Genomic DNA, 26783 nt, shown 5'->3' on the forward strand with positions numbered 1-26783 from the left:
ATAAAGCTCAGTTTATTTCAGTCTAAGACTTCAGATTTTCCATGCTGTAATTTTCTCAATATATCCATAATATCAATTACTTGGTCCTTTACTTTACTTTTCCAGGTTTAACTCCTATTAGACCTATTTTATTCCTATTTATTTATTTATTTACTTACCATTGCTTAAATTCTGCATGATTTAATGTAGTTATACGATGTAGAATACATAAAATACATAATTTAAAAAATAAATTAAAACATATAAAACATCTAACAAGTTAAAATAGAAAAAACTTTTCTTTAAAACAGAACATACAGAATCCAAGAACACAAAGCTAATTCTAAATAAAACTGAATATATATAAGCAAATAATCTAGATTAGGAAAAGGAATCCGTAACTAAAATTAACTTAAGCTGTTTACGAAATAATACATAATCAGTAATTAAGCGGCGCTCAACCAGATGACAGGGCCAACTACTGAAAAAAAACCAAAACAGTAAACGAATGGATTGCAAACATGTCTTGACAGAAGGCATGGCGAGCAGTTCCTTTTCCGCAGATAGAAGCTTGAAATAGGAACATATGGGGTCAATAACTTAGGGCTTGATTCGCTAAAGCTATTCTCCCATTCTTTATCTATGGGAAAGACTTTGATGAATCAGGCCCTGAGCCATCTTACTTAAGCGACTTAAGTACTGAGCGCAATGTTTTAAATCGAATTCTAAATTTTAACTGGGAGCCAGTGAAGAGCTTTTAATATAGGTGTGTTATGCTTTTTAGTAGGGCGACTCAAAAGCAAGGCCACTGTAACATGAACACTGGACCCCAGTACCCCTTTTCCTGCCCCCTTCCCCCCTCCTCTGTGAAATGCCAAGTATTATGTCTCCACTCTAAATACATATTCAGTCCCCTTATTTTGCGTTCAGTTGCTTGAATTGTGGATCAGCAACTGAATATTAATCAGTCTACTAACCTTATAAATACCAGGACTTTTTTTTTTAATTTTTATTTTTGAACTGTGGCTGAGGGGCAGTCTTCCAGTACAAAGCCAGCGGGATAGGGAAAAAGTTTGGGAAGTACTTGGTGACATAGCGCCCTTTCTTAAAATCTTATCTTGGCAGAAAACCACACTTTGGCTCTTGTGCCGAATAATTTGTCATGCTCTAAACTGTAATAACACCTGTCTTTGGCGAAGTCCTCATGCTGACTGCTTTTCTGTCTGACTGGCAGATTTTGTCACGGGGGTGCCTGACCCCCAGTGATCTCCCATCCCACTAAGATGTTACAGCTATGCGGCCTTCTGGAACCCGCTAGAAAGCTGGGGAAAGCTGATTTTGATGCATGCTGCAATACATCTTGAACCAAAATAGTAATTATTCAGAGACGATGGTGGTGTACCTGAGCTATTTAGACCACTTATGTCTCTCTAGCTATGCATGTGACGTTCAACCAGTCTGCATTCATGTTATAACGCATAGAAATATTTGTGGAATGCATTAAAGAATGCTTTATACAGATTTCCATTTTTGCCCTTTAGAAGCGTGAGTGTCTCTTTCTACCCAGCGTGGAGTGTGCCTCTAAGTGACAGCACCCTTGAGTAGGTACAATTAAACATGAACCGTTTTACTTTCAGGTCATGGAGCTGCTGGTCCATCTGAACAAACGGATCAAAAGTCGTCCAAAAATCCAGCTGCCAGTGGAGACGCTGCTGCTGCAGTACCAGGACCCGGCTGCGGTCTCATTTGTCACTGTGAGTAGTGTTCTGCTAGAAAGCAGCTGAGGTCACAGGGCTCTCTTTCAACTAGTTGTCAACGCGCCACCTCCTTAACGACGTGGGTCAGCTGGACCTGCAACACTGAAGGACTTGAAACAAAAGTTTGTGTGCGTTATTGTGGTCCAATGCAATAAAGGCATGCTTGCAGTGACAGATTAGCCATTCATTGCCTGGTCTGTATATTTGTACAAGCAAGCTGTGGAATGGGGAGAGGTGGAGGGAGAGAGGTTGTATTGCGTTATTTGCTGAAACATTTTTGTTTGCCAACATTTTTTTTTAACTCTTGAAGCCAAATATCTTTTTTTTGCTCTTTTTAGAATTTTACTATAATTTATATCAAGATGGGCTACCCTCGTTTAACAGTAGAAAAGCAGTGTGAGTTGGCCCCTACCCTCCTTACGGCAATGGAAGGCAGGCCTCAGCCTCAGCAAGACAGGTACGGCTACCTCAAGCACCTTATTAACGAGTGACTTGAAACTGTATATATTCTTCCTTCATAGCATTGGGATAGTAATGTCATTTGCTCACAGTAGTTTGTGCTTTAACTAGTCCATTGGTTATTATTTACAAACAGGAATTTAGGCCATGATTGTAGCACTACATAATTCAGCGGGATGCATGATGGCAATCAAAGGACAATGTTTGCATATTCTTACACTACAGAACCTTTTTAAAATCATAGACAGTAAGGCAAGGTGTCAATTTTCCTGTTTCTTGGTATCATTAAAAAAAAAAATAAAAAAAAATTCCTGAGTGATGTTTTAAGCCTGGATTGATTGACATTTGTCTGTCTTTTGAATCCCAGTGGTTGAACTCCCTATGTAGCCTGAGAAAGACCTGATATATATATCTATCTTAGAGATGTGAAGTTCGGGCTTCGTTTTCGGCCCACCACAGGAAATTTCATATTTCCCGCTGTTGAAATTCGGGGGACAACAATTGCGGTTTAGTGTGTGCTAACTCCCGTTAGCACGCACTAACCCGAAAACCGAATTTTCCTGAAATTTCGGGAAAATTTGGTTCGGTTAAAATTTCCAAATTCGTCCTAAATGATTGCACATCCCTGTGCGTGTATGTAAGTAAGATGACTTTTTTTCCACTGTAGCAGCAATGTCTATTCCTAATTTGGGATTTTCTATCCATTGTCTTTGCAGTGTACATATCATTGCATATGGAAGGATTTACATATTGAACTTGTCCTGTGTACAGCATTTTAAGCTTTGTCATCTCACTTTTGTATGAGGGATGTATAGGAAGAATACACAACTGATTTCACCTTTATATACAGTAGAGATGTGAATCGTGTGCCAGATCGTCTTAACGATCAGATTCGGCTGGGGGGGGGGGGGGGGGGCAAAAATCTGATCGTTAAGATATGTGAATTGGAATCGTTTCCGATTCCAATTCACATCGCTAATTTTTTTTTTTTTTTAGGGAGGCCCGCGCCGCTAAAAAAAAACCCAACCCACCCGACCCTTTAAATCAACCCCACCCTCCCGCCCCCCCCCCCCCCCCAAAACCTTTTAAAATTACCTGGTGGTCCAGGGGGGCCTCGGGGAGAGATTTCCCGTTCCCAGCCATCAGCTGTTCTAAAAAAAAATGGCGCCGATGCCCCTTTGCCCTTACCATGTGACAGGGTATCCGTGCTGATGAGTAAAGATGGCCGGCGCCATCTTTAAAGATGGTGCCGGCCATCCAGTGCTCCTACCATGTGACAGGGGCCGGCCAATGGCACGGATATCCTGTCACATGGTAAGGGCAAAGGGGCATCGGCGCCATTTTTTTTTTTTTAGAACAGCTGATGACTGGGAACGGGAAATCTCTCCCCGAGGCCCCCCTGGACCACCAGGTAATTTTAAAAGGTTTTGGGAGGGGGTCAATTTAAAGGGTCGGGTGGATTTTTTTTTTTTTTTTTAGCGGCGCGGGCCTCCCTAAAAAAAAAAAGGGTGGGGAGGGTGGGGGAGGCTAAGGGGGGTCGATTTAAAGGGTCAGGTGGGTTGTTTTGTTTTTTTTTTTTTTTTTTATCGGGCCATCGGCGCCATTTTAATTAGTGGCAGCCAAAATGGCGCCGATGGCCCGAGAGCGGGAGATCGCGCCAGGACCCCCCCCCACTGGACCACCAGGTAATTTAACATTTTGGGGGGGTGGGGGAGGGGGTAAGGAATTGGTTTTAAAGGGTCGGGGTGGGTTTAGGGGTTGTTTTGGTGTGCCGGTTTTCCCGCCCTCCCCCAAATAATTCCCGTGCCCTATTTAACGATACAATACAAATGCCCCTGACGATAAATCGGGGGCATTTGTATTGTATCGTGCACTCTAACGATTTAGGATGATTTTAAAATTATCTGACGATAATTTTAATCGTTCAAAAACGATTCACATCCCTAATATACAGTGCCTTGTAAAAGTCTTCATATCCTTGGCACATTTTTTACATTCTGCTATCTGAAAAATACCAATCAGAATGCATTAAAGTAAGAATTTGTTTCACTGATCTTCACTACGCTTTCACCATGAAAGAACAATTCTAGAAATATTTCAAAAATAATAAAAAAAACAAAACAAAAAAAACCTAACAAACCAATCATCTTGATAAGTTGTCATGCATTTTGTCATAGCAAACCTAACCTAAATTAGCTCCGGTTCCAAAAAATTGCCTTAGGCCCATAATCAGTTAAACAGAGCGCCTACCTCTAGTCATAGTGGTTGAGCTGATTTGAAGACACATGATGAACAATCAAGCTGTTTTTGTTGTGTGAAGTAAATTTGAAGCAAATGTCAAAAGCATGCTGAACAAGGAAATGACAAAGACAGGGATTGGGGAAAGATTAGAGGAAAATATCAATGTGTTTGAATATCAGTCGACGCCATCGTTGTAAAGTGGAAACAATTTGGCACCATCAGAGAGAGGCTCTTGATGCTATTGGGCCATCTTGTGAAAGAAACTGTTAGAGAAGGTTACCATGAGGCATAAGATTACTTTTAAATGAACTACAGAGGTTTCTGGCTGAGACTGGGGAAAATGTTGACTGTTTAACAATTTAAGGATGACTCCACAAACGGCCTGTATGGAAGAGTGGCAAGAATTAAGCCACCGTTGAAGAAATGTCACGTGAATTGCCACTTAGCATTTCAAAAGAAACTTGGGGTACCCCGCAGGCATGAGGGAGACTGCTTTGTGGTCCAGAGACACTGAAGTGGAAACCTTTTTTGATCTCCATGCTAAGCAATATGTGTGGTGTAAAACAAACACAGCACATCACCCTGCGAACACCATCCCTAAGGTAAAGCATGGTGGTGGCAGCATTATGTTGAGGGGGTGCTTTGCAGTAGCGGGGGCCGGGAGGCTTGTGAAGATGGAGGGGAAAAGGGGCGGCACAAAGGCAGATCCTGGAGAAAAACCCATGCCAGTCTGCCGTAGACCTGATACTGGGGAGAAGCTTCACCTTTCAGCGGGGCAATGATTTTAAACACACAGCAAAAACAATAGAGCGGCTCTGCAAGAAGAAAGTGAATGTCATTGAGTCCAAGAGGGAATCTGTCGAAAGACCTGAAGACTGCAGTCCTCAAGACTATCCCCAGCCAACTTTTAAAGAACTTCAGCTCTTCTGCCAAGAATGGGCAAAACCTACCCCATCCCGCTGTGCATAGTTTGTAGACTCATGGCTGTTATTGTTGCAGAAGGGGCTTCTACCATGTATTGAGTCAAGGGGGAGTGAAAACGTTATTTTTACTCTTTAGAATATTTCTATAATTTTTCTTTCACAATGAAAGTGTAGTGTAGGTTGTGCAGATCAGCAAAACTCCTACTTTCTTTTGATTTGGACTTTTGGGGGCAGCAGAATGTGAAAAATGTACAAGGGTGTGAAGACCTTTTTTTATTCCCTGTATTCCCTTTCTAGTCTTGTATAGCTACGGAAAGTGAGCAAACTTTCCAGAACCAGCATGCATCTTCTGCACAGAGGGAAGAGACAACAAGAAAAAAACCACATTCATTGATCAGACTGGACAGTTTGGCATATTTGCAGTGCATCTCTGTTCTGTATGATAGTGTGCTCTAGCCATGGGTCTCTGAATTGACTCCTTAGCTTGTAACTTGTATTAGATATTACATAGATCATTCCTAAATTAATCTTTATATTTTGTTCTTGCGACCTTTGGAATACTCTGCAGAGTATATGCTAGTAAAGCCCAGTATTGTTGGCATATATTCAGCCTGTACATTCCCGGCATAAACACAGCTCCTACCCAAATGCATGTGTGTACTGACAGTCTTATGTTTTCCTGCTTCTAATTGGTTACAGTGGGCAGATTCAGCCAATCAGTATCTAGTTCATCAGCTGTAGAAAAGTTAAGGTTGTTTCATCATACACTTTGTTTTCCTGCTCTTCTGGGCTTTCAGCATAGCTGGAACTTGCCATAAGTAGGGCTTCGATGCCCAGGAGCTTCCATGTGCTGCTACCAGTGGTATTTCTCCTTTTTTTTTTTTTTTTTTTTTTTGTGGCGTGGATCCATGCACAAAGGATCCTTCTAGAACTCTGCCCTCATGGGGGTCTAAATCTGGCCACTAAGTGTTGCTGTGTGCAATGAGTTCGGGACTCTCTTCCCATAGAGGCTGTGAATGCTGTTGCCTTAGTGTCGTGTCCCCCCCCCCCCCCCCCCCCCAACTCTGGCCTGCCCAGAGAGTGCGAGACCTTTCCTGGGAATTGAATCCAGGTCTTCTGCATGCTGCCACCAGTGTCTTCCTTTATTTGTAAATTTCTTCTTGCCCCCCCAGTCTCTGGCTGAAGATCCATTTCCGTGCATGATCAGGTTGCTCAAGTGATGACAGAGATGCTCTCCTGCCGGGGGAGGGGGCATTGTCGCTGCCTCCTGGGCATCTTTGTGACATCGTCACTACTACTTGGGTATGGTACAGCTTAGAGACAGCCCGGATGCTCTACCTCCGGCACATGGTAGGACTTACTGGTGGTGCAGCAAGGATTCTTTTCACTGGACCTGCCTCCTGTTTGGGTGGTTTTTGGCGCTGGACAGAGGTCAAGGTCCCCGGCACCAGGTTAGCAAGTCCGCTGTGAGGGTTCCCAGGCCCAGGGGAGTTTGGTTGAGTCCAGGCGGATGTTTTGGCAGACATAAAATAAAAAAAGAGCAGATACAGTCTGATGAAAGGATCCATGGATACACTGCCCTTGTCCCTCTCCCCCCTTTCTTCCTCCTCTGCTCCAGGGCTTGTCTTGCAAAGCCTTTTGGTAAAGTTTAAAACAAACAAATAAAAGGAACAATTACAGATTTGTAGCTCAAAGGGACCGGGACAGAGGATTGCTTTGCATTGGGTAAGTGCCTTGTTATAGTTGGCTCCGCTCTTGACTTTTTTTTTTGCTGAATTTAAGGGGAAAGCTAATTGCTTGCCTCATGGAGAAGCCCAACTGTGGCAGCCGTTGTGGAGCCTGCAGGTGATTGGCTAGTGCTACAGGTCCCTTTTCTGCTGCATGCATCCGGAACGGGGAGATTCCTGAAGAGACTTCAGAGTCGTTGGCCATAGTATCTGTTGCAGTGGGGAAAGATTCTCTCTCTCCTGCATAATCAGAACCAGTCTGGGGGAGGCCTCTGAGTCAGAGGTTTTGGCGGGATAAGTTGGGTTTTGGACTTCATACTTGTTAGGACTGGTGTAGCAGGATGAAATAAGAGGTGATTTTATTACCTGTTGTTTTTTCTTTCAATAAATCCTGCTATACCAGTCCAGGATATTCCCAGGAAGTTGGGTCATGATGAGAGTGAAGAGAATTTGTAAGTACTTTACTACAGGGGAATATTTTTTTTCCTTGTCTTAAATTTTATCTACAATGTTCTGTTCCTTTTTCTGATATGTTTTCCTGTTTTGTCTCAGGGTGCTGCTAGGTAATGTGATTTAAGAGGATCATCTTCTTAAAATTTTTGAAGTGTTTTTTTTATCTTATGGTCGGTTTAGTGCTTTGTCATAAGAGTACTTGTTTTCTCTGAGCTATACCACACCTAAGAGGTAGGAATGATGTCACAAACAAAACTGTGTGCTCTCTCTCCATCTGCTGGCAGGGGGGATTAACCCACTTATCTGGACTAGTGTAGCAGGATTCATGAAAAACTTAACAGGAAATAAAATTTCTCCATAATTAACTTTAAGTGAAAGAGAGTTAACTTTAGTGACAGGCAGATAAATCTTTAAAGGTGAAGAAAGTGCCACTTCTTTAAGCAGCGTGTCAGTTGCTTTGAGTCTTGCTTAGGAGCGTATGATTTAGGATCTGAATTATAGCAAGCAGTAAATTCTGCTCAGACTGTATATTACAACACTGTCTCGCTAAGGATAGCCAATAACTTGGCTGTAGTAGAAAAAGAAAAATAACTTCCTTTTTTTCTCGGCACCAAAGAGAAGTACAATTACCTTAGGCTGGAAGAAGGCAGCAAAATTGAGACTGTTGGTGCAGATGAATGTTTAATAAAAGAATTGCTGGACTACAAAGCGGGGAGAAAAAGGGGCCACTTCTTTTTAGATTGCTTAATTCCTTCCCAGGATGGCTGGAACCTCAGGTTTAAAAAGCAAAGTGCCATTATTGTCTTTGATCTAAGGGTCTGACACATTTATTTCAAAGCTCCAGATTGAACATTTTCATTCTAGAAATTCAATTTGCCAGATTCGTGGACTGTGAAGGATTAAAGTTGCTAAGTCAGCTATGCTTTTCAGCAGCTTGATCTGCAGAGACACTGCGGTGATTTTCTTATTGAAGTTAGAAATACAGTCCTAACTTTGGTCACCATCTCTTAAAGAGTACAAAATTATATCCTGTGCAGCACTTTAACTTATTCCACATAAATTTGTTATTCATTTCTTTTTGTCTCACTTCCAAGCTCTTTACTTTTATTTCTTTCATCTCCTTTTCTCTTGTTTTTCCCTTTTTACTTAAGATCTTTAATGCATTTCCTCTCCTCCTTTAGTATGTCTTTCTTTTTGTCCTGTTATTCCTCTGATAAATTACATTCTCTACTTTACTTTTTGCTTTCACTTCCCCCCCCCTTTTCTTTTTTTACAGAGGGTCACTGAATAATGTAATTTTTCCCTATTTAATTTAAGCATAGAGGCAAACTTATACTGGCTCAGCAGAACGCCGTACCGACTGCCAGCTTGCTCCCATCCTTCCACAGATCAGGGCTTAATTGAGCTGTCTGTGAAGGCTTGCACGTGGAGCTATAGCCGTTTTAGCTCCGTTCTCCCCGCAGCTGTAATCGAGGTTGGGACTTTGCCTGGAGAAATGTGGCAGCAGACTCCCAAACATGCACAGCCTCTTCTAAAGTGCTCACTACATGACAAGGGTTTGGGCCAGAGATTAGCGATGACAGCATGGGGAGAACCAGCACGTGGCACTCTGCAGTGTAACCTTTTATCTCATGGCTTGTATGGTCTGAGCTGCACACCTCCTGGTAGAATAAATTAAGAAACATTTTCTGCAGGAAAATGTAAAGTGAAAAAAAAAAAAATCAAGAATGAGAAGCTGGTGCAGTAAGCAGCCAGCCTGAATGGTGGCACGCTCGCATCCCCATATTCAGAGCGCTTACTCGCCTGTCCTGGAGGCTTCAGTGCTGGCTGACTCTTTTAGAGCAGCATGGCAGTGCCAGGAGCGGGGCAAAAGGGTCCCTTGCTCCTGGCAACCGGCTATAAGGTATCAGGGCGGGGGCGCCACGATCTTATAAATCATTGCGGGGGATGGAGGGAAGGGAGGGGACAGCTTGATTTTGGTGTTTGCAAAATACCAGTGTGGGGGGGGGGGGGGTGTCTCGGGGACATTTTAATGATTTGGGGGGTGAGGTAGGCATGGCCTAACGGGGTCTTTATAAGATATTTTGAGGGGGAGGGCGAGGATGGCCTGCTGGCTTAGTTATTTGTTTGCTTTCATTTCATGACGGCGCTAAGTAACATGTTATCCTGCTTTGTGTGGCTGGATAACTAAAAACCTACCCAGCTATTTTCAAACATGGCCAGTAAGGTTTTTTTTTTGTTATCAGACTACATGTAGCCGGATAACTTTTAAGCTTATGTATTCAGCGGGATGTTCTATCTCACTGAATATATGGGGCAAGTTATCTGACTAACTTTAGCCGGATTACTTGCCCACTAAATGACCTATTGAATATTGGCCTCGATATTTCTGTACAAAGGATAGGGGGTTTCCTGGCTCATTTTCTGTCTCTTCTGAGTCTTGAGTTTTGTACATTTTGGAGACATTGCTTGGCATTCCACAGTCTTTGCGTTGTTTATCCCATTGTATGCATAGAGTCGGAGGGCTGATTTCCTCAAGGAAAGCAGAATTAAATTGGCAGAGGGCTTCACGCACGAAGGGCCCAACTTTTAGAACTGAATGGCTGAAGAGCCCTTCTCGGTGAGCAGAGAGAGGGAACACACTGTGCCAGGAAACGTATAAAAGCCAGTTTCGTGAAGTACACCTGCAGTTGATAGACTAGCATGCGAAGTTTTTAACTTTTATTTTTGTGTGTTGTTTTTATGCTTTTAATGTTTTCAGTAACTGTAATTTGTTTTCAGCCTGATGCATCTTCTCATACCAGCCCTTTTCCACATGAAGTATCCCGCTGAACCGACTAAAGCAACCTCTCCCTTTAATCTCGCTGAGAAACCAAAGACCGTGCAATTGCTTTTGGATTTTATGTTGGATGTCCTTCTGATGCCTTATGGGTAAGCACAAGAAATGTTTGTTCTATTAATCTGTAAAAAGGAAATGCAAGAAACCCTGGCTTGCAGATGCATTTTTGAAATGTACTTTGTGAAGTAAAACTAGACAAATTAGTTTAGGTATAGACATTAAGAGATCTGTGGGAGTGGATTACTACCTTTGGTTGACTCCAGAGTAATAGGCATGAGTGAGGGCAAGATTTTTAAAGCAACAGTGTACTCTGTTTAGGCCTGATTTACTTGCCTGAAAGCAACAACCCTCCTTAGTTAAAACTTTTTAAGCAAATTGTATGCTCACTACTTTCCGCTGCTTCACATTTCTGTCTTTTTGCTGTTGTGCATTTTGTATTTGTAACATTTTAGGGCTTTGTTGCTCCTTTCCATCTCTTGGTGACTTTTGCCTTTGGGCCCTAATTGGAGATGCACAGTGAAACTTGGAACTCCCTTGTAGTTTCTCAACATTTTCCAGCAAGTGTGGTGTTTGGAAAAGGTACTAGATTAATCCAGACTTCTGTGTATCTACAGAAGAACTACAGGACAGGCAATGGCAGTGCAAGCTTCCTGCCATTGCCTTGACAGTGTGCCATAAGTCTGCTCTACAGCAGCGGTTCTCAACTGGTGTGTTGTGACACACCGGTGTGTCTCCAAACACACGCAAGTGTGTTGCCACACTTCCTGGTCCCCCACGGCTCCGCCCCCCCCGAAATAGATCCTCCACCCGGGCTTAAAATGCTGTTAGCCTGGACGGAATGCAACAGGAGAGCTGGAGCCCTGCAGCACCAGCATGGTCTCTTCTCCACAGCCCCCCCTCCCCCTTGGCCCGGAAGAGGAAGTGGTGTGCAGTGGCTGCATGCGGGAAGAAGAGACCATGCTCGTATGCCAGCATCGGCCCGAAGAAGAGAAGAGAGATGTGGCCTGAAGAACGAGCAGCACGGAGCAAAATCAGCCCCCACGGCCGATGGGACTCCTTTTTTGAGGCTGCGAGGGCTGAAAGTGTAGGAGGCTGCTGCTGCTGCCAGTTTGGTGGGAGGGGGGAGAGTGAGTGAGTAAGCGTATATGCTTGAAATCCTATGTATGTGTGAGACAGCGTGTATGTGAATGAGTGAGAACCTGTATGTGTATGACTGAAAACCTATTTGTGTGAAAGAGTATGTGTGTGTGATTGAGATCTTTTGTGTTTGAGAGAGATCATGTGTGTGTATAAATAAGAGAGAACATGTCTTGTTTGTGATTGAGAGCCTGGGTGTAAGTGAGAGAGCATGTATAAGTGTGTGATTGAAAGCTTGTGTGTGTTTAAATGTGAAAAGATAAACAGCATGTGTGTAACTAAGAGCCTATATAAGTGAGAGAGAAAAAGCATGTGCATATGTGAGCGATGTGAGAGAGCATGTGTGATTGAGAGCCAGTGTGAGACAGAGAGCTTGTATGTGATTTAGAGAAAATTGCAAGCAAACTATCCCTCCTGCTAATTCAAAACAATCTCAGGCACCTGGATATCAAATATTCCCAGCATGCAGAGCAAAGCATTTTTATATCCTATCAAACCATTACAGATGGTTCAGAATTCAGCGGCTAGAATTCTAACTACCACTAATAAAAAAAGATCATATCACCCCAATCCTTTGGAACTTACATTGGCTCCCCATTAAACAAAGGATACTCTATAAGGTACTCACTATCATACACAAAGCGACAAACAAACTAGCCCCCATCACATTAAGCTCTGAACTCCAACCGCACACTTCCTCCAGACCAATCAGAAGCGCATACAGAGGAACACTGCATGCTCCGCAATTAAAATCATCATTGAGCAAACGAGCGCTATCCTCAGCAGGCCCACACCAGTGGAACACGCTTCCCCCAGATCTTAGACTAGAACCCAGCCATCAAGAATTCAAAAAAAGACTGAAGACTTTTCTCTTCCAACAAGCTTTCCCAGACGCTTAATCTTACTGTGACTGACAGACTTCCTAATTACTAGGTATCCCTTATTATGGACACTGTATCAAATACTACTATTAAGAATCTGCAACTGGACAATTATCTTGGAGCTCAAAAATTCACTTTATTTCATATATTTATTTGGCATTGCTTATTTTTATATTTATTGCTACGTTAAATAGTTATACTTTTTATATATAAAATATTATATTTCTTTATTTATTTCCAGTTAAACTATTATCACTTTATTTAGTATTATGTTAAATTGTCAACCAGTTATACTGTTCCATATGTTCTACGGTTCCATGTAAAGCTCCGCTCTCTGTTGAGCAGTTCTTCGTTTTATGTAAACCGGAGTGATTTGTAGTCCCTACAAGAACTTCGGTATATAAAAATTAAAAATAAATAAATAAATAAATCCTTATTATTTTTCATTATTTGGTCTTTGTGTCTGCTATTTGGAAATATTTTAGTGGTATCTAGAAAATTTTGATATGAGTAATTGGATATTCCATTTATCAGCTGTTTTGAAATCTGTTCTTTGTTAGTATGGTTTTACTGCTATTGATTTTATTTTTTGATTTGTTTTATGAGGACTGGTGATGTTTCTCTTTTTTCCTTTGTTGCATTGCATACAGAGACTCTGGCTTGTTGCAGTTTCCAGTTCGGTTTTTGTCTGCATGTTTCTTTTTATGCTTTATGGTCTCATTATTCATTGTTAGGTGAGGGTCTGCACATGTGACTGAGGTGAGGTATTCTGCTGGAGTGTAGTTTCTGTGTAGGGCTCCATAGCAGCTTGGCTTGGTCCGTTTTCCTAATAGGAGGTGTATTGGTGTCTTAAGGCCTGGTGTAATATTTTCAGTGTTGCCTTTTCTTAGATAAGGCAATTACTGTTTGAGTGCTGGAAATTGGTGCTGTTTTATTTATTTATTTATTTATTTTTGGTTTTTATATACCGGAAGTTCCTGTATACAATACATATCACTCCGGTTCACATTTAACAGAGATAACTATCGCCGGGGAGGCGGTTTACATGGAACATATCGAATATGATTTATTGATGCAATTTCTGTTCAGGCAGATTACTTCTATTTGCCTTGTCATAATAATAAAAATATTACTGGGCCTTTATTTTTTATTTCTGCTGTGAATTGTAATGAGCAGTGTGTCACACATGTGAGCGTGGTCTGTCGGGTGTGTCACAATGGGAAAAAGGTTGAGAACCACTGCTCTACAGAGGTGAGAGATTCCTTTAGCTTTTACAGTTGTCAGTGGTGTGCGGTCAGGGCTTTCAAGGGATTCAGTGAATCCCAAGCCCATAGGCGTCTCTTCAGAGTGGCAAGTGCCACCCCAAATTTATACATCGGATCTTCCGCCTCTGGGGAAGCCTGGAGGTGCATCTCTTTGCAGTTCCTTGGAACAGGAAGGTTCCTGTTGGAGTCATTTTTTTGTTGCTTTTGCTGAGGATGGATTCAGAGTTTTCACCCAGGTACAAATTGGCTTGAAGGCCACAGACCAACCTCTGAGTGAACTCCTGTTTACTGTCTTGCACTGTGAAATGTTTACGAACAGGCAAGAGTCTGTTTATTTAGTTATTCCACTAAGTCTCTATGATGAGAAAATTAGCAATTAACTTATACTAAAGCCTGAGAGAGGATGAAGGCCACACAACTGTGTCTGAAATCCGATAAGAACTCAGAGGGAGGGAATGCTGCTGCTTTCACAAACTTTTGTAGTGTATAAGGAGAAACAGCGAGAAAGAGAGGGGAGAGAGCCCTAGACGTGATGGTATGGCTAATCCTTTGGAAATGTAAGCTTTTTATATCTCTGTAGCAATTGTTATTATCTACCATTACTTCTATACGATCTGATTTTATTTGTTTTATCCTCCTATTGCTCAAATTAACTTACTTTCTTACCTGGAACCGTGATGTACTGAATCAAAGTTTGTGTGTGGCTCTTTGTGTTGGGAATAAGCTCCTGGGTTCAAGCCCCCAGGTTAGAGCCCCTGGGCAGGATACCAGTGTGCATAGTCTGAACTCGTAATGGTTCGTTAGTTCTGCTCCCTATACGGGACACGCAGCAAACCAGCCTCAGATGCCCTCGCCCGACATTGGGGTGAGGGTCTCCTGTAAGCATTTCCTCCAGTTCCACTGGTAGCAAAGACTCTTGAAACTTCGCAAGGTCAAAGGAACTATGATTCTCAAAGCCCCTCATGGCTGAGACAGTTCTGGTTTCCACTCCTCAGGGACATAGCCATCCGGAAATCGATCAGGCTGGGGACTTCACCAGATCTCATTTCATAGGATGTCACAATCTGCCCTGATCCTAACTTCCAGGCTCTGTCGCTCACAGCCTGGATGTTGAGAGGTTAATATTGCATTCTATCTCTCGGAAGATATGTCTTGGGTCCTGGTGGCTTCCAGAAATCTTTGACTAGAGAGTCTTGAGGACTGAAGTGGAGGAGGTTTTCTGTGTGGTATGAGCAGAAGGTCCTAGAACATTTTTCCTACTCCACACAAAAGCTGCTTGACTACTTATCAGAAGCTGGTTTAAAGACCAACTCCGTTAAGAGTTCATCTGAGTGAGATTGGCGCATACTACCGTGGTGTAGACAGTACGCCCATCTCTGTACAGCCTATAGTTGTATGCTTCATGCGGGGTCTGCTTCTGTTGAAGCCTCCCCTAAGGCCTCCTGCTGTGCCTTGGGTCTTCAATGTGATGTTTGCTCAGCTGATGAAAGCTCCCATTGACCCACTCTGCTCCTGTGACTGAAGTACCTGACCTGGAAGGTGATATTTTTGGTTGCGTCACTTTAGTGCACAGGATCAGCGAGCATCAGGCCTTAGTGACTTATCCACCTTTATACTAAGTTTTCTTATGATAGGGGTGGTCTGACTTCCATCTTAACCAGTCCATCGTCTTACAAAATTTTTTTTCCCAGGCCCCTTTTACATCAAGGCAAAAAAGCCCTGCATAGTTTGGACTGTAAAAGAGCCTTAGCCTTCTATCTGAAACAGACTGAAACCCAACATTTTTGTTTCTTTTGATAGGAATAAGTTGGGCATCACTGCTGCAAAATGGATGTTTTTTAATTGGCTGTTAGACTGCATCTCCTTCTGTTATGCCCAGATGGGATTGCATCTTGGGAGCCATGTCAAGGCTCACTCTTCAAGCCATGGCAGCATCAGTAGCCCACTTATGAGCAGTTCCCTTGGAGGAGATCTGCAGAGCTGCAACGTGGAGTTCTGTCCACATTTATTTATTTATTTAACGTTTTTCTATACCGACGTTCGCACGAGACATCACATCGGTTTCCAGACAACAGAATAATTCAGCCAACTGGGCTTTACATTACAACTGATGTAGTAACTGGGGTGGGATTTGGATAGGGATGGCCATGCGTCAGCAGGTTGTGGCCAGTCTGTCCTTCGGAACTTGTTTGAGGTGTAGAACCCAATTCTGTTCCCACCTAGAGCCCATTGTTTTTGTTCAGGCTGCCATCCCCCCCCCCCTGTTACCAACAAAACAGGTTGTTGTACCTGTTGGCACCTGGTGGTTTGCCCCATTTGTTTTGGGGGGGGGGGGGGGCAGCCTGTAGCTAGGGATTCACCTCTTGTGTGAGGATTGCCATCGTGTTTGTCTTCGGAGAAAGCAGAATTGCTTACCTGTATTCCTCTGAGGACAGCAGGATGTCAGTCCTCATGTAACCTGCCTGCAACCCAGAGGATTTTTCTCCTTTTATCATTTTCTCCTTGAATTCTGTGTTATAAGTCTAAGGGGACCGTGCATGGACGCATGGTATAATGCATGCGTGAGTATGCTCAATGAACCTCAGTCAAAGTTCTAGAAACTTTGACATAAGTTTTCCATGGCGGCCTCCATTCAATGTCACCCATGTGTGAGGAATGACATCCTGCTGTTCTCGGAGAATACCTGTTACAGGTAAATATCTCTGTTTTAACCATAAAATAGTCACACCTTCTTCTGTTCCTTGTTAATGCACATTTAAGGTTTTTTTTTTTACTGCTTTGTTTGATCTTGAGACTTAGGATGAGGGATGTTCACAGCAGTTGACTGGCTTGACACTATGAAGAAGAGTCAGCTGCTGCCTGCGATTAGCTGGGATTAGACTCCACATGATGTCATGTTGACAGATATCCAGCTCTTAGGAAGAGAGTTCCTGTGCAAGGCAAAATAGAGGAAGAACATTGGTGACTATTTTCCTGTCTCACTGTTTCCTGTATAGGTCGAATCACATCAGCAAGGCAGAAAAGAGGACTGGCCTCTGTATGGTTTTTATTTCCTAGAATGTACACAGGAGGACTCAGGACCCAGTGGGTTTATGCTCCCCTACCAGCAGATGGAGACGGGAGTAAGCTTTCATCACAGTATATATACCCCTGCAGTGACCCCAGCCTGACAGTATTCTCTATCTCCAGCAGATGGACGTGCATCTCCCTTTTTGAATTGTTTCGAGTTTTTTGGAAGGAGAAATTTGAAATTTAAATTAAGGATAAGAAAGCCCCGCTCCTGTGGTGATACCTAAAGGTTCCTCCCCCGGTGGAGAATTCCTGAAGTGATGTCCATGGTCCCTGAGAAGCGTGCCTTGGCTCGGTAGCTGGTTTTGCCTGTGTGGATTTAGTTGTTTGGAGCAGGTGCAGGAAGCTGAGGGCAGGGGTGATGGCAATTGCTCTTTCCCCCCATAGCAGGAGACTGTGTTCAGCCAGGTAAGGCTGAGCTCCGGTACATTTAAATTAAAAAAAAAAAAAAAAAAAAAAAGAGAGATACAGAGACTTAGTGGGAGGGCAGTCCGGCAGGTTGAGCAGTCTCTGTAGGCTAGGACCTTCTCAGAGGCTTTTTGCTGCACACAGTGTGGTAGGCTGCAACGGCTTTTCATGCACTTTTAGAAGCTTGTCTGTTTGGTATATGCGTCTCGCTGTGCGTCCAGTTGTGCGCCCAGTTTTTGGGTACACTGTAAAGCCTTGAATTTTGAGTGGCCGCGCGTTTCATCAGCACTCAAGTGGCACGATGCGCTTGAGTTTTTTTTTTTTTCTTTGCACCCTCATTTTGGTCGCCTAATTGAGCGCCGAGTGTGCGTGCACAAGTATTGGCCGCATAATTTTTAGGTGCCTAATTGTGTATATATCTCTCTCTCACACACAAAAAAGGGCAGAACTCGGCTAGATGCATGCCTCTGTCCGCTGCTCGGCACGTTGTTGGCCATGATAGCGCCCGCGCCTCAGAAGCCTAAGCGCCTTATTTTTGCACTGCTTGTTCTTTTCGGGCGATTCCTTCCTGGAACCCGCACTGCTTAGAGGCTGAGTGTCTTGTCTTCCTCTGTTTTTGGCTAAACCTGGTTCTTCCCAGTCGGATGTGGTCTGGTTGAAGACATCTTAGGTGGGGTGCTTGACCTTGGCTCTCCCCTAACTGTTCCTTAGCAGGAGAAGGTGGTTCAGAAAGAAGTACTCAGATGCCTCTCGGTCTGGATGCTTCAACATTTTTTTCAGCGCCACAGTGCCCCTCCAGTGACAGCGGGTCTTATCCCAGGACAAGCAGGATGCTAGTCCTCACATATGGGGTGACGTCACTGACTGAGCCCTATCACAGAAAACTTTCTGTCAAAGTTTCTAGAAACTTTTGACTGGCACACTGAGCATGCCCAGCATGCCATGATATTCTCAGCCACAGGGATCTCCCTTCAGTCTTCGTTTTTCCACGCTGCTTTTGTCATCGTGGAGCAGGAGCCTGTGTGAAATCTTTCACACAATTCTGACTAAAAATCAGATCAAAATTCTTTTTTTTTTTTCTCTCCCACAATCGGGGTTTTCCTCGTTACCACCGGCCGGTGAGTAGATAAATTCCTTTCCGACTCATTTGAGTTTAAGAATTTTTTCGTCAGATATCCATCTGCTGTCGGTTATCATGGCCACGGGATTTAAAAAATGTCCCAAATGTAATCTGACTATGTCTATTATGGATCCACACCTCGAGTGTATACTTTGTTAGGGCCAATCTCATGATGTCTCATCCTGCCCAAAATGTGCAGAAATGACCTCTAAAGGTCGGAAAGCACGACAAGAAAAGATGGAACCATTTGTTCCATCTTCAACTCTTACCTTCCCTATCGACATCCACTCGGTCGTCTCCAGCTGGAGCTTCAAAAAGGATAATCTTTAAACGTCATCTGGAAGGTTCAGGGGACCGTTTATCACAGACCCCCATTCGCAGCATCGACTAAATCAGCATCTGCATAGACATCCTTCGATTCCGGAATCTCTACTATCCCCGGAGAAGTCGACACGGTCTCGCCTTCAGGAAACACAGAGGCCTTCGACACAGAGGCGTTCACCTTCTCTCGAGGTGCCAGACATCGAACCTCCACAGGGCCCTGTGGTAGGACTGATAACGCCCCCACCGCCACCACGTATAGCTGCACTGCCTGCACCAGCTATTACGGAGGAATTGAGCAGATTTATCCGCCAAGCGGTGCTAGAAGCGCTCCAGGAGCATCGACCATTGATGCTGATGCTCTCGCCGAAGCAGACACCATTGTCGATGCTGGTGCCATCTTTGAACATAGGACCAGCACCAATGCCATTATCTGGGGCTCCAGGACCACTGGAATTTGCACTATTCCAAATGCTGATGAATAGATTCGATGCCCTCGTCGGTGCCAACCCACTGCAGTCTACCCCTGCTAAACCTGCAGGACTAGGGGATGTTCCTGGACAGAGACCTGTCGATGATCCTCAACCAGGGCCTTCAGGACTCTTTTTAGACCACTGATTCCATCACTTTCCACCGAGGTCTACTCCTACTTCTCCTTCCAGACAAGTGCCATACGACTCATGGGAGGAGAAAAATACTGAGTCTTCATCAGAAAGCTTCATGTCTGACCCATCTCCTCCTGAAGGCATGAAGAAGTCTCCACTAGAAGACTTGTCCTTCACCAATTTCATAAAAGACATGGCAGACACAATCTCCTTCAACTTAGTGTCTGAGGACGATACATGCCCAGCAGACTTTAGAAGTCTTACAATTTGACCCTCCAAAAGAAGTCCTGGCCATTCCTGTCCACGAAGTACTTTTGGAGTTACAACATAGGCTTTGGTAACATCCATGCTCCGTTCCACCTATTAATAAAAGGGTGGACTCTACATATCTTGTTCAACATGTGCCTGGTTATCAAAAGTCAGTCACCGCATCAATCTGTAGTAGTTGAGTTGGCTCAATAGAAGTCCAAATGAATACGACCTCATTCCTCCACTCCACCTGGGAAGGATCATAGATTCCTAGACCCTTTAGGGAGAAAGGTATTCCAAGGAGCTATGCTCAACTCCAGGATAGCGTCCTATCAACTTTATATGACGCAATACCAAAAGAATCTATGGAAGCAGATGCAGGAACTTTCTAACTCCCTACCTCAACAGTACCAGGATGCAGCTCAGGCCATTATACATAAAGGACTTGAAGCTGGAAAGCATGAAGTCCGGCCTGCCTACGATAACTTCGAAACAAACATATTCAAGGGTGGCAGCCTCAGGAATCAGTGTACGTTGCTGGGCTTGGCTAAAAGCCTCTGACCTCAGGCCTGAGGTACAAGAGAAGCTGGTGGATTTGCCCTGCGTAGGTGACAACCTTTTTGGGTCAAAAGTCCAGGATGCAGTGTTCCTGGTGGCTTTGTTCAGCGTGTTGAATTTCTGAGCTGCAGGCAATGTCTTGCCGGGAGCTATTCCTTCGGGTGACTCCAGGGGCGTTACACCTGCTTACTGTGGCATCCTTCTTGCCCAGGGTAGTCTTGGACTTTCATTTAAATCTGTCCATCTCCTTATTGTCCCTGGCTAAGGTCAGGGATGCGGAGGAGTATCGCCTCTTGCGCTCCTTGGATGTCCGGAGGCTTGTGCGGTATCTCGAGATTTCTGAACCTTTTCGAAAGACAGATCCACCTGTTTGTTCTCCATGGTGGGAGTAAGCAGGGTGCTCCGGCTTTGCTGGCTGCCATAGCTCGCTAGATTACGGAATTAATCACGGCTGCGTATGTGGATGATGAAAAGCTGCTGCCTAATCAGATTAAGGCTCATTCCACTAGCGCTCAGGCAGTGTCATGGGTGGAGGTTAAATTGTTGTCTCCTGTTGACATTTGCCAAGCTGCAATGCGGTCTTCCCTACATACTTTTTCAAAGTTTTATCGTCTGGATGTGCAGGCCCGAGAGAACTCAGCCATTGCACATGCAGTATTGATTGGACCGAGGGCAGCCTCCCAACCCTGTTGGGGAGTAGCTTTGGTACATCCCACTGATCTTGAGTCCATCTGTCTACATGCTAGGAAATGGAGAAACTACTTACCTGATAATTTTGTTTTCCTTAGGGTAGACGGATGGACTCAGCTTCCCGCCCTCTGCTGCCGCATGAGTGTTTTAATAGTCCTCCTGTGGGGATGCGGATCTCAAGAGATTACTGGTAAGTGTTTTATCCAGTCCCTAGCTTGGGATACCTAGAATCTTATGTGAGTTCAGTGTTTATGGCTGGTTGAGTACAGTTCTGTTTTTAATCATGGTTTTTGCTAGTCTGCCCACAGTTGCTTTTGAAGAGAATACTGGTAGGCTGGGGTCACTGCAGGGCTATATATAGTGTGACGTCAACTTGTTCCGTCTCCATCTGCTGACAGGGGAGCACAAACCCCCACTGGTCCTCAGTCCATCTGTCTACATTAAGGAAAACAAAATGATCAGGTAAGTAATTTCTCCATTTTTAATTAAACTGGTCTGGGGTTTTATCATCCATGCTTTGACGTGGTCTTACCTAACTTAAAATAAACTGAACTGCTTTTAGAGCAGCTAAGAAATGAAGACCAGTGGAATAACGATTCTCAGCAGTTAGGCTTTGACCTAACAGTAAGTTTCCCCCCCCCCCCCCCCCCCCCCCCCATCCTGAGGCTTCAAAGAAACAATTCATTTAACCTGCAAAGAAGTGTTGTCAAGACTTTAGTTTGAAACCTCAATTATCTCCACTTGTGTGCTTTAGATTGTAGCAGAAAATAACAAGGTTTTGGTTCTGATTTTCCACAGATACTACTTCTGCCTTCCAGTTTTGTATTTGAACATTAAAATTAGCTTAAGCAATTTTCGTTTTTACTGAGACAGCAGCTGTTTGTAGGTATCTGTATTTCCTCTGTTACTTGAAAGATTTTTTTTTTTTTCATAAGTCCCCTTGACCACCCATGAGGAGAAATGCTTGTGTGGCCGTCGCACATAGCGCAGCAAGATTCTTGATGTACTCTGTCTCAGATGTGTGGATTTCGTGTCTCTTCTGTTTGCGTTTAGAGAATACCTAGAACGGAATCACTGGCATGTTTGGGATTTTATTTTCCCCTTCATAGATTTGTCCTGAATGAACCTCCAAGTCGCCAAAGTTCATCAGCTCAGGACTCTTCTGCATCTAGCAGCACTGGAAGTACTGGGATCCCTCAGCCGCCACCTGGCATGAGCTTCTATGCAGCGAAACGCGTTGTTGGAGATAGCCCATGGACAGCTGAACAGCTAGAACAGGTGATGTGAGCCCCCCCATCCTCCAGGTTTTTATGACCTGAATTCCTACGAATTAGCCACGGAGCAAGGGCAAAAATTTTCAAGCATGGAAACAAGGAAAAAATCCTTGCCTTATGGGTTGTTGTCAGATGCTCTCAGGACTCTTTTCATTATAAGAGCCTTCCATAGAAATTTGCACCTCTTTAGTGTTCTGAACCGCATAACTCGTTTCACAAAGCAGTAGAAGATTGGGAACAGTAATACTGGTACTGTTTTTGTAGTTCTGGGCATTGCCTGCTTGGGAATGCTGCTTTTAGCATTGAAATGGTCTCTTCTGGATTCTCTCAAGAACTGATGGCACTGTAGGAAGGCTTTTGTTTTCTAAGATTAATTTTGTTCCGTTTTGTGGACTAGAAACACTGGGGTTCAGGATAGATGGGTCCAGAACTCGGTTCTTCAAGAGCGGATGAAGATTTGGTCTTGGGGGAGGGCTGATGATGCACTTCTTGGGTGTTGCCTGGTGACGTCAAGCTGTATCCATGGGGAAAGCTTCTCTGCCATGCTCGCTACTAATGGTTGGTTTAGATTGTCTGATGCAGTAGTCGGGGGGGAGAAAACAGAATTTGAAAATATATATTAAAAAAAAACAAAAACAGTCATGGATGAGGTTAATAACTTAATTGTTTTTGTTTAATGCACAGAATGCTTTGTCTCAACATCATTTTTACCTTTTGCCTTGGGACAGTGCAAACTTGGAATAGTGAAGTTCCTGGAAGCTGAGCAGGTGCCAGAACTTGAAGCAGTAACACACCTGGTGATCGCCTCTAGTGACACACGACACAGTGTGGCGACTGCAGCAGATCTTGAGCTGAGAAGTAGGCAGAGGTAAGAGCTTTGGTTATCAGATGACAGAGCAGAGGACGTTGACAATGGGTTGTGTACATCTTTAGGAGCAGTGAACAATCTTGGCTTAAGAGCCTTCCCGTTAGCTTAACTTTTGGGGCTGGTATTAGGATTTCATAGAGATTACACAGACATCCAAACTTCCTCTATAGCTTATAACTTGTTAAACAGAAAAAAAATACCCAGATATTTATATATTTCCTGTCTGTGATCCTGCATAATGCTCCAGTGTTTCAAAATTATAAATTGTAATTTCTGTCATTGAACAGCAAAGTTAGATACCATGACCCAAAATAATCAGGAACATTACATTTTGTTTTTTGCTCTAGATTTGAAGTTAACTGTAGGGAAATGTGGTTAAAATTGTTGATGCCGGCCTCAAATAAGAGTGTCAAGAACATCACTTCTCTTATTGTGAGATGACTGCCTTGCAGCAGCCTTGGGTAGATACCCTTTGGTAAATCACTGAACGGAACACAGAGAAGAAATGTCATACAGAAAAATTATTGAAAAAGAATATTTATAAATTAGGACATGAACTTCAGCCAATCAGGAGTAAGAACATAAGTGTCATGCTGCATCAGATCAAAGGTCCGCTGAGCTCAACTTCCTGTCTCCCATTTTCTTGTTGCTCACTCCCAATGGCATGTGGTGGATTTCCCTGAGTCACCTGGTTAATAACTATTTATAAACTTTTTTTTTTATTCTTCCATGAACTTGTCCAAACCCTTTTTAAACCCAGCTATTCTGGTTGCCTTGACCACAACATCTGGTGATGAATGCCGCAGCTTGATTGTGTTCTCTAGGCATCAGTTCCTATCTTCACGTCTCATTATGGACAGTGACTTTAGGCAAGCAATTTTGCGTAACATGTTTTTCACTGTAGTCCACTTTTTATGATGGCGTTCAGGTTGCTTATTCAGAAAGGTGCTGCTGCTGGGGGCTCCCCACATGTAATGCCTAATTCAGCCTGCAAGTTTGCATATTGTAAATGGTGTTATCTGTAGATAGCATGGAGTACCTGTTCTCCTTCCTGGAGAGTTGACTACATAGCTTTCTAGCTCTGGGACAGACTGAGGAGGCTCACAAGGCAACACCCAAGAGGGAATTCCCACACATACTCAGAGCTTAAAGCTCTATCATCTTGGAGAGATGAGTCTGTTTTGTGTTGCTGGATGTCACTCACATGTAATGGTTAATTCATCCTCCTATCTATGGAAAACACAGTTTATGGTAAGCAGACTTGCTTCCTTGTTGGACAATTGCGAGTTTTGCAGCACTGATTTTGAATTTTTTTTAAAAGCCTTGTTTAAATGGTAACTGCAAGTACATTTAATATATTTTGAAACTTTTAGTTTAATTGACTGGAATAACCCTGTGATCGTTAACAAGTTGTACAAAGTATACCTGGGGGATATACCACTGAAGACGAAGGAGGTAAGAATTACGTTTTTGCTTATTGTTACATGCAGAGAAAACTGTGCAGTTATGTTCTTATGTCATTTTCTGTAGTAGATTTTGTTTAAAAAAAAAAAAAAAAAAGGAGCAGGGGAGGGAGTTATCGCATTTCTAAAATAATTCAGGAAAAAATATTAACATGTGACTGTGGTCAAAAAATTCTAAGGCTCCCAAAATCATATAAGTAGCAAACTAAGGACCTGATTTATATGGCTTTTCTCCCATTCTGTGTCTATGGGAAAAATGATTAGTAAATGGGACCCAAAATGAGTAGGACCAGGTTCTCAGTAAAGATAGCAAGTACTATTTATTAATCCATCCAGCATTTTGGTTTATAACAGACCCTTTCTCAAGGAAACAGATGAGCTATTCTCCTTATATATATCAGCTAACAGAAACTATCCAGAAGCTCCTCTCCTAGCGTAACAAAGATTGTGATGTCACAGATTTCAAAAGCAAGAAAATATAAAGAATATGTCCTGTGTATGAATACTTATAACTTAAGGGAGGAAATACCATGATCAGTATTCTGCTAAAGCTGCATAGGGGCCTCCCAAAGTTATCTTGCCATGTGGCGCCACTCCAGTGGTCTTATGATTTGAACTGTGCCAGTCCCATAGGCTTACAGGACCACCTGGCTCTGGTTTATGCTTTCGGACTGCTGGAGCAGTGCCACATGGCAAACACCGGAGGGAGGGCCATTTGCAACTTAATTGGAACACTGATGTGGTATAGATAGGGTGACCAACTGCCCGGTTTTGCAGCTTTTTGTACAGCGTCCGGTTACAAACAGTAACTGGACACTGTAAAACCTGGTCGAGCAAAGGGTGAAGACGTTTGCGACTGAAGCGACCCCAGTGGGCTGTGAGCGGAGCGTATCCCGCTCACTGCTGAAGACAAGGAAGGCGCCGGTGGGCCACAGCCAAGGAGCAGTAAGCAACTAGTTACCTCGATGCGGCCTGTGTGTGTGTGTGCGTGCGCTGAATGACCAGCACAGTGACAGGAGTGTGTGTGTGTGTGTGTGTGACTTAGAGCCTTTGTGTCTGAGTGAGGGTGTGTGAGCAAGGGATTTTGTGAGGGTGTGTTTTTGTGTGTGAAAGGGAACTCATGTGAAGGGGTGTGTATGAGTGAGAGAGAGAGGGAGAGAACCTGTGTGCAGGGGTGTATGAGTGTGCAAAAGAGAGAAGGAGCCTGTGTGTGTTTGTTTGCCAGAAAGAGATGGAGGAGACTATCTGAGGGTGCATGTGTATGTGAGAGAGAGAACCTATGTAAGGGTGTGTGTTTGAGAGAAGGACAGAGGGAGCCTGTGAAGGCTAGGGTGACCAACTGTGATAGAGCAAGCCTGTGGGTCAGTGTATCCATTGACAGAGAGGGGGAGTGTGTGTATGAGAGAATAAACGTGTGCGTATATAAGAGAAGAAAATTTGTGCATCCCCTTTGCCTCCCCAGTAATCCATGACCATCTCAGAATGATTAAAAATCAAAAGTTCGCAGGTATAGAGAGTTGGAGGTTTTTAAATCCTTAACTATTGGGTGGTGTTTGATTAGTTTGCTGTTTTTAAATATTTTGTTGGTGTTTGGGAAATTTTATAAAGTTTTTAAGTTGAAATGAGCTTTTAAATATTAGAGTTCATCAGATGTTTTGAATTATGTAGTCTATCAATATGGTTTTGCTATTACTGTTGATTTATATTTCTTGATTTATTAGTTATTTTATGAGAAATTGTGATGTTTCTGTTTTTCCATTATTGCACCACATGTAGAGCTGCATATCCAGTTCACTTCTTGTCATATGTTTTTATTTATATTATGGTCTCTCTTTTCTGTTTTTGGCAAGTGTCTGACTCTGTATGTGTGACTGAGGTGAGGATGCTAGCATGTAGCTTCTGTGTAGGAATCTATTGCAGCTTGGTTTGTTCTTTTTCCATAATAGGAAGTGTATTGGGGTGTTAGGGTCGGGTGTAATATTTGCAGTGTTGCCTTTTTATGAGTAAGGTGGTTACTGTTTGAGTGTTGGCAGTTCATCCTGTTTTTGTTTACCATTTTGTAATAGTAATTTAATTTATTCATGGCTTTCTGAGGGTCATGCCCACAAACAATGCATGTTACAATAGGCCTGATACCATGAGATCAAGGTGGATAATCTGAAATGTATGTAAATTAATGCAAATGAGGGGGAACAAACATGCCTCCTTGTGATTCCTCTCTTCCCCCCCCCCCCCCTGAATATTCAAGTGTCCAGTTATGGTCTGTGGAAAAGTTTGCAACCCTAGGTATAGTGATACCTACTGCTACTACAGTTAATCATTTCGATCATGCTACAAGATGTGCATAGCACTGTACAAATACAGGTAAGAGACAGTCTTGTTCCACAGAGCATACAGTTTACTCAGACTAGATGAGTTTTGGGAGAATGCTGGACTTTAAATACATCTTAAAAGATTGGTTAATAGGTGTGTTTTATTAAAGACATGGACTACTTTG

General features: G+C 43.2%; 1 protein-coding gene across 4 annotated transcripts in view; it reads left to right on the forward strand.

Moving 5' to 3' along the window:
* ECPAS (Ecm29 proteasome adaptor and scaffold) overlaps window positions 1–26783 on the forward strand; it is a 338465-nt gene that overhangs the window by 62225 nt on the left and 249457 nt on the right. For all 4 annotated transcript variants that reach the window (XM_029614666.1, XM_029614656.1, XM_029614672.1 and 1 more), the window contains exons 3-8: window positions 1617–1733; window positions 2075–2193; window positions 10321–10470; window positions 21791–21959; window positions 22684–22823; window positions 24197–24278. In XM_029614666.1, the coding sequence (XP_029470526.1) occupies window positions 1617–1733; window positions 2075–2193; window positions 10321–10470; window positions 21791–21959; window positions 22684–22823; window positions 24197–24278 (777 nt within the window). The remainder of the gene's footprint in view (window positions 1–1616; window positions 1734–2074; window positions 2194–10320; window positions 10471–21790; window positions 21960–22683; window positions 22824–24196; window positions 24279–26783) is intronic.

Source organism: Rhinatrema bivittatum, chromosome 1 (genome assembly GCF_901001135.1).
Source record: "Rhinatrema bivittatum chromosome 1, aRhiBiv1.1, whole genome shotgun sequence".
Lineage (NCBI taxonomy): Eukaryota > Metazoa > Chordata > Amphibia > Gymnophiona > Rhinatrematidae > Rhinatrema > Rhinatrema bivittatum.